The sequence below is a fragment of the Protobothrops mucrosquamatus genome, unplaced genomic scaffold (genome assembly GCF_001527695.2).
Source record: "Protobothrops mucrosquamatus isolate PMUCROS unplaced genomic scaffold, P.Mucros_1.0 scaffold_22, whole genome shotgun sequence".
Classification (NCBI taxonomy): domain Eukaryota; kingdom Metazoa; phylum Chordata; class Lepidosauria; order Squamata; family Viperidae; genus Protobothrops; species Protobothrops mucrosquamatus.
The window spans coordinates 198903-206845 of NW_015386098.1; the positions used below are offsets into that span (position 1 = coordinate 198903).

Sequence of the window (7943 nt, forward strand, 5' to 3'; positions counted from 1 at the left end):
TTATTATTATTATTATAAGTATAAACAAGACACATTATAACTAATTAAATTATTCAAAACTCCATTATTACCTAGAGAAAATGTAAATAAGTTTTGATGTGTGTGTATGGTTGTGTAAAATTAGATCTAAATTATATACAATGCAGTACATTATGATTGGATCTGTTGTTATTTTTAGGAGTAAGAACAAATAATGAGAAATCAAATAGAATCAGGACAGTATGTTCCATTTTTTTCAAATGAATGTTTGCCCAAAGTTGCTGATTACCAGCTAATGGGTTAGGGAAGTTTCAGTGATTCACTACAATTTGCCATTTCCACTCAAAAGAATTAAAAGCAATAGTAAATGACAAAAAAATTATCTGGGAAAGGAATATTATACTTTTAAAATTGGTTGGTTTTAGAAGTTCCAGAAAAAATAGCAATACATTAAATTCTCTAAGAATAATCTCCTGAAGCTGACAGATTCACTACCCTTTCTAAAACTGATTAAGCAGCAACTTCAACCACAATGTTGCTCAGTTCTCCCTTTCCCTAATTCTCAGCTATTTTCCTACTGCAACATTTCCCAAATGAGAGTCTTCAAGCTGTATCATACTATTACCTTTTCATCTTCTTCCAGCCATAGTAATTATGCAGGTTGGGAATTATAGGAGCTGAACCCTCACATTTGAGGAGTCATCCCATCTGGTTAGGGCTGTTTTACTGTTTAGGATGATCAGCACTTCATGCTGCTTTTGATAAGTGAGCAACTCACAATACAAAAACAAAATACAGTAAAAAAATAAAATAAATAAGAAGTGCAACAGAGGAAATTACAGATTAGCAATTTAGACATTAACCTCAAGACAAATACATTGGATTTCAGACACCTGATTAAAGGTTCCATCCATTAATCTGCATAATACTCCATGGTCTGCAAGTGTGAAATAGTGGCATCAAGGTGGAGCCAAATGGAAAATGCTAGTGCAAGGGGCACCAACACTTGGATATAAAAAGGATCCTAATAGTTAAATTTAAAAAGAGAATTTTTCATATAAATTTAATAATATAAATAAATAAAATATTTTTATCACATTAAGTACTTGGGAGCATAAGAGAAACCAGATGCTTCTAAAATGTGTGGAACGAAGCTCTAACACACTATATTGTTCTAAGTATGTATTATGTTATAGTCTGAGACTATCATATTGTACTGCTAGCTGATGGTAGACTTATAGATCATTAAATACAACAACAATGGTTGGCAAACTCACAATCTATATTCTCTTGTTCTATCCATGCTTCTCCCATGAATATTCTCAAGCCACACAAGGGTCCAAAACCTGGGGTGAAAAACAGAAACAGCTAAACAGTGCTAAAAATTTAGCAAAATTAGAGGCCAATCTAAGACTCTAGGAAATTAGCATATGTGGATATGCTAATAGGACCAGGGTCTGCATGACAATCTTGTAGCCAACTTCGTTCCCTTATTTGCAAATTTAAGCCATTTTCTAGTATTCATACTAGATAACACCTGGGTTTTTTTTCTTAAAAATATTTCTGTGAATTTTAAAAACTGGCCTGTATCTAGCAGTGATATTGCACTGTAGGAAAATAATGCTGGAATAAAGTGAGAGTCTAGTTTGTCTCTAATTTGTCTTATTCACTGTAGCATCCCAAAGTTCTCCCAATGCTAGCATATGGGGGTGGAGGGGACATATGTAGCATTTCTTACATGGAAAGCAACAGTAGATTAGGAAAATCACTAGAAACTTTTTTCACTAGCTATAACCCACTGATTTTATCAGTAACATTGCCAGTGTATGTTGAGTCTTTCCCAATGTTGAAATCTGTTAGTATACATGCAGTTTTAGGAAATCAATTATATTTTTTATAGAATATCTATAACTCAGATTCAAATGGTTAACAAGTGAAGACCAATCAAATTTAATACATATGGTGTTCCATACCTTTTCCTCACATCAGTGAGGTATTTAAACAATTTAAGAAAGATTTTGAGAACTACATACACGTTAGATAAATGAATGCCAATATAAAATGTTACATGGCAACCTTCCAAATGACATGAAATGGTTGAACACAATTTGTAGATGATCAAATAAAATTGGCCAGACATCAAATGCTACCAAAACTGAATTGGTTCTTAGGAGCCTTTTCCACAAAAAAATGGAATCCAAAAATCATGAACACTATGGCTTTTTAATGGAAAGGTGAATCTAAATATCAAATCAAATAAATAATAAACATTTACAACTCAAGAGAGATTTAGTAACTGTTTTTCTTTTCTTTGTTTTAGCTGTATTTGGCTTCTCTTTATTACATCTATGTGGCCCTGGAGGAAGAGTCTGAAAGGAACAAGGACAACCCAGTCTATGCTCCTGTTTATTTCCCCAATGAATTGAATCGCACAGCTGCACTGGAAGATGACCTGGAATATTTCTATGGCCCCACATGGAAGAAAGACATCCAATGTCATGAGGCAACTCAGAAATATGTGGATAGAATACATCATGTGGGCCAGCATGAACCTGAACTTTTAGTAGCCCATGCTTACACTCGATACCTGGGTGATCTATCTGGTGGCCAAATTCTGAAGAAGATTGCCCAGAAATCTCTCAGTTTGCCCAATACTGGAAAAGGGCTGTCTTTCTTCAATTTCTCTGGAATCACCAACATCAGCAAATTCAAACAGCTTTATAGAGCTCGGATGAACAGCATCCCCATGGATTCTTCTATTATTGAGAGAATTGTTGAAGAGGCCAGAAACTCTTTTCTTTTGAATATTGAAGTGAGTAATTAGTCACATCTATTTAATTTTTGCAAACCCAAGAAATAAGTAATTTTAAGAAATACATTGACCATGACAATTCTCCTACATAAATGTTGATTGCTGTTTTATCTGGAATATTGAAATATTTCCTTCTTTATCAATAACAATCAATAACAATGGGGTGACCAATGCTATGATTTTCATGGAACTTTTCCTCTGGCTTAATACTGAACGAAAACATAAGTAAAAGAGAAAGTTGATTATGATGCTGGAGTTTGGGTATGGTAGAAATAATTGTGCTGAATTTTAAAAGTTTAAAATGACCCACTCAAATAAAACAAACTACCTATTAGAATCAATCGGTCTTAACAATAGCTAATTAACATATTACCATATTCTTAAAATGCTCCAGCAGGACCCCTACAAATTGATTTGGTTAATTTTTACAAAGGAGCACAGATTTCATGAAATAAGGAGAAAAAAAACCTTGGAAAATATAGATGGTGGTATTCAAATCTATCAAAATTTCTTGTTTCCTGACATCTGTTTATAGACAATTACATTTAACTTCAGCCTGGCTTTTTTCACTATATTTTTATACCATTTTATATCAATTGAATATTATTAAGATACTTAGACTATTATGTTCTTTATTGTGGAAAAGGACAAAGGAGTTACAGCAGCTCCACGGAGAAAAAGTTACAGTGTAAGAGCCTCTTTATCTCAAAAGAAAAAAACTGAATAGAGAAAATCATAGTGCACCAATATTATAAAAATGTTTTATACCAGAACCTTAGGTCAGCCAATGAAGGTGAAATTTGGATGATTCAAGATATATTTTTAAAAATACATTCCCATATTATATATTGCTAACTGTTGGATTTCATTTTTATAAGATGTGGTCATGGCCAATAACATGGACATTTTAAAAAGGGAATTAGATTATTCATTATAGTTATGCATTATTTCAAAAAAATAGAGGCACTTAGCAGTACAGAATTTAAAATTAAAAGTATATGTAATCGATCAATGATCTCATGGGCCAATACTTTCCATACTGAGGAAAGTCCAAATTCCATTGATACAGATGAAGCCCTCTTTCTTTTTCTCCTCCATGTTATCAGTATTGCAAACACATTTTCTTTACCTACAGATAGATAGAAACATGAAACACTAAATTTTCATATTTATCTATGCACTAGATTTGTAGTGTTTCATATTCAAATTATTCATTACTCATATTAATTAATGCGAAGTAGACGGCCATAGTTGAACATATTAAACATACGTTTTCTACATTGCTTCCCATATTAAAAGTTATACTGAAGTAGGAGAACTGGAAGATAAAGAAGCTTTCTAAATTCCTTAAAATGGGTCTTGCAAAATCTAAATCCAGGGAAAAAAAGAAAGAGAATACTTCTTGGCAATTAAACTACCGTGTGATTAATTTTTCCCAGGTGTTTCAGGAGCTGCAAAGGTTGGTGAATCAAGACAAGCCGCCACAGAACAATCATCTTGGGAAATCCAAGTTAGATTTTCACACAACAGGAAACAACAGAACACAGAGTAAGAAATTATTTTAACTTTCAGATTGTTCTTGCAACTGCAATGAAAAAATAATGATTCATTAATATTCACTATCTTTTGTAATTTATTTTCTTGTTGATTTTTATCCTGGATAATTGAAAAAAATCAGTATATATTATAAAATATGCCCACTTAGAATCATGTTCACAGTTCCCATTCCCACCTACCTTCTCCTGGGCATCTAAAATATGTAAGTTTGGTAATGATTAATCATTATGTAGGCCATATGTTAAACATGGAACATTTTCAATTCACAATATGAAAACAGATAGAAAATTTGTTATACTATAAATTACAAGTGATTACCAAAGAACTTTTTATCATGCATGTCCAAAATATTTCATAAAATAATCCACAGGGAGGAGAATGATAGGGGCATCTTGACTGTCAGATGCCATGATGCAACTGAATAATTTCATCATTTCAGTGATGCACATATTATCATGTTGATATCACTGAGGCTTGTTATGGATCTGCTGTTTAAAGATTTATGTTCATATATTTGAGTGCATAACTATAAGACTACGCTTAACTTTTCATGGTTGTTCTTATTTACAAGTTGTGCATTCCCTCAACTTCCCCACCCCACATAGCTATACATTTGAAAGCTATAAACACCAAAAGGTTGCCTATCATGTAATTTAAATCCACACAATTGTGATATATTATATTGTCTCATAAACTTTGCAGAACTAGTAGGCTCTATACTATGTTGAGGCATTTAGTGATGCTGTGACTATTACTAGAACATTATTTAAGGATCTAGAAATACAGTCTTTCCAGCTGCTTTTCATTCTGAACAACTTTTGTTTTCTTAATATAGTTCCAAAGGAAAGTGGCCAAGCACAGATGAAGCTGTCCAGCATCCCACTCTTGCGTTGGAGTCTTGCTCTTTTCTTGTTAGCAACAACAGTTGTTGTGGGCTTGTATGCTCTATGAACTGAAAAGAACTTAAAGCACTTTTACTACTACTTGCCTACTCCTAAACTAATGCATTTTTAAAAAACTGAGGGTGACAAATTTAGATTATTTCATGTATTAGAAGTGCTGAGCTTGACTATTTTTCCAGTTCTAGGTATTGTTGTTGTTACCAACAGTTTTTAAAAGAAATTTTTGTCAAATACATTTCTGTAAAGAACCTGAAATGCCACTTTATGACATGCCATTAAACCAATAAGAAGCCAAGATGAGAAAAGAATGATAACTTGTCATCTGGAATACGTGAGGAATAAATCAAGCTGTGATATTTTGTCCAGTGTTTGTGTACAAGATTTTCTATACAGTATATGTTGTATTGCCTGTCTTTCTTTGTCCTAAAACACAATAGTGTTGACTTCATGCAATACATTTCTACTAGTTTAAAGCAGTAGTGAATTAGCAATGACCTTTCAGACACAGAATAAAATATTCTTGTATTTGTACTTTGTACTTTTAAGTTATACTGTATTTTTATTAAAGCTCCTTGTAAGTTAACTCAATTGTGTACTTTTTATGTTTATCAGATTGTTTGAAGAATGTTTGCTTTTTCATACTGAGTTATATAACTGATAGAAATGGACTAATCAGTACACTGCCATAAAGCTAATTTATTCCTGTATTTGGGAAGATAATTAAATCATTCAGTACCACAACTATTATAAAATCCTTTAAACATTGAAAAGACATTTATTGGAAGGATATAACATGTGATCTCTGTAATAGTGTTTATGTTTTAAAGTCCAGCAGTAAATGCATATCAAAGGTTCATTGTCTTAATGTTATTGGCTAACTTAGGATTACTTTATCATATTTTAGATTCTGGAAAAATGCATTTGTTATGGCTTAATTTACGTTTAAAATATATTTACTAAAATATAATAAAGCTTAAAATATGTAAGATAGGTAGCAATAAATATATAAGTAGCAGAATTAGTTAACACACAAGAATATTTTTATTTCCAAGAAAACTGACATTACTAAAATTTCATATAACCATATTGATCTTCTTCTAGATTAATTATAAATTACCATCCAATTCACGCTCACATCCATGAAAAATAATTAAAATACCCTTATGGGTACAAACATGGCGTATACAGAAATAGAATACTATTCTTTAATTCTAGCTATTTTAGCTATTGAGTAGTTTCTTGATTTCAGTGAATGTACGAGGGCAATTCAGAAATAAATCTCAGTTTGGTTATCAATGACAGACACTCATAGATACAGAATTTTTATTATACACATTAGAAAACTACATTACTTTTTGACATAATCATTATTCAAATTGAGGAACTTGTCATAATGTCTTACAAGGTTTGAAATTCCTTAGTAGTAGTCACTCAGTGCCAAATCTGGGGTATGGGGGAGGGATCAAAACTTCTTGGGTACATCTAGCGGTGTGCGGGCAAGCCTTATCGTGAACTAACACCACATAGGAAGTGGTGCCATAGAAAATCCCGCCAAATGTGAAGATGCCAAAGGAGTACTGCTAGTGAAGTTCATGGAACGTGGTTTGACCATCAATTCAGAAGTCTACTCTGAAATAGATGAGCCATCCATAACAAGCATCGGGCATGCTGACTTCCGGTGTGGTGTTGGTTCACGATAATGCTCGCCCGCACACCGCTAGATGAACCCAAGAACTTTTGAAGCAGTTCTAAAGTTGTTATACAGAAAACTAAAAAAAATCTCATGCTGCAAAAGACTGAAAAAAAATGCCTTGCAATCTTCTAATGTGTTTTCCCATGTAAAATTCTACCTGAAAATGCTTCCAGGTTAATTCTTTAATTCAACAATTACTTGCGGCATCCTTGGAATTCTGCAGAGGTTCATATGTCATTATCCTCTACTTGCTACCCTTCTTTCCCACCCTTTTTCCCCCCATTTTTATTTATTTCAAGATTTATAAGACTGCTCAACTCTAGAGTGTGTGACTCAAGTGATGTACAACATAAATACACAATATATAAATATATGCAGAGTGTTGTCCAGTTAGACATAGTATGGTCCAGTCCTTACCTTCTTTCCTTAAGCTTGTCTTTAAAATGGACCGAGACAAGGTTCACATATAATGTGCTGTGATGTTTGTTTGGCTTCAACTTGCTTGCCATACTTATTAAACAAATCACATTATGTCTTAACACCATATGCAAATCTTAAATTCTTCAACAAAAAAAAGGCAGGAGGGGGAGCTGTTCCATGTGAAACAAAACAGGAACAATGCTTAGATTAGTCTAATACAGTGTTTCCTAAAGTTTTGTCCTCAGGACCATTTCCCACTTTTAAAAATTATGGAACATCCCCCAGTGGAAATCCTGGAGAGAAAGAAAGAAGTAGGAAGAGAGTTGGAAAGTCTGTTTTTGTTTTATTTTTTGCATAAAATAGAAAAAATAAGACTTTATGCATAAAAAAGCTTATGATTTATGGTTTTATTAGACTACAGAGACATCTGTTTTGACTTTAGAAAAAGAAGTGAATTTATCATTGTACTTATAACTACTGTAAAGATCAGAAGCCACTATGTATCATTCTGTTTATTTTTCTATTTGTTTTTCCCTTCTTGCATTTTAATCAATTTTATTTATGGTCAAGAAGGCCCGAA

At 32.8% G+C, this 7943-nt stretch overlaps 1 protein-coding gene across 1 annotated transcript in view; it reads left to right on the top strand.

Moving 5' to 3' along the window:
* The window catches only part of HMOX1 (heme oxygenase 1), an 8210-nt gene extending 2376 nt beyond the window's left edge, over window positions 1-5834 (top strand). The window contains exons 3-5 of the mRNA XM_015831748.1: window positions 2300-2791; window positions 4231-4339; window positions 5184-5834. Of these exons, the coding sequence (XP_015687234.1) occupies window positions 2300-2791; window positions 4231-4339; window positions 5184-5299 (717 nt within the window). The 3' untranslated portion in view covers window positions 5300-5834. The remainder of the gene's footprint in view (window positions 1-2299; window positions 2792-4230; window positions 4340-5183) is intronic.
* Window positions 5835-7943: the final 2109 nt, after the last annotated feature.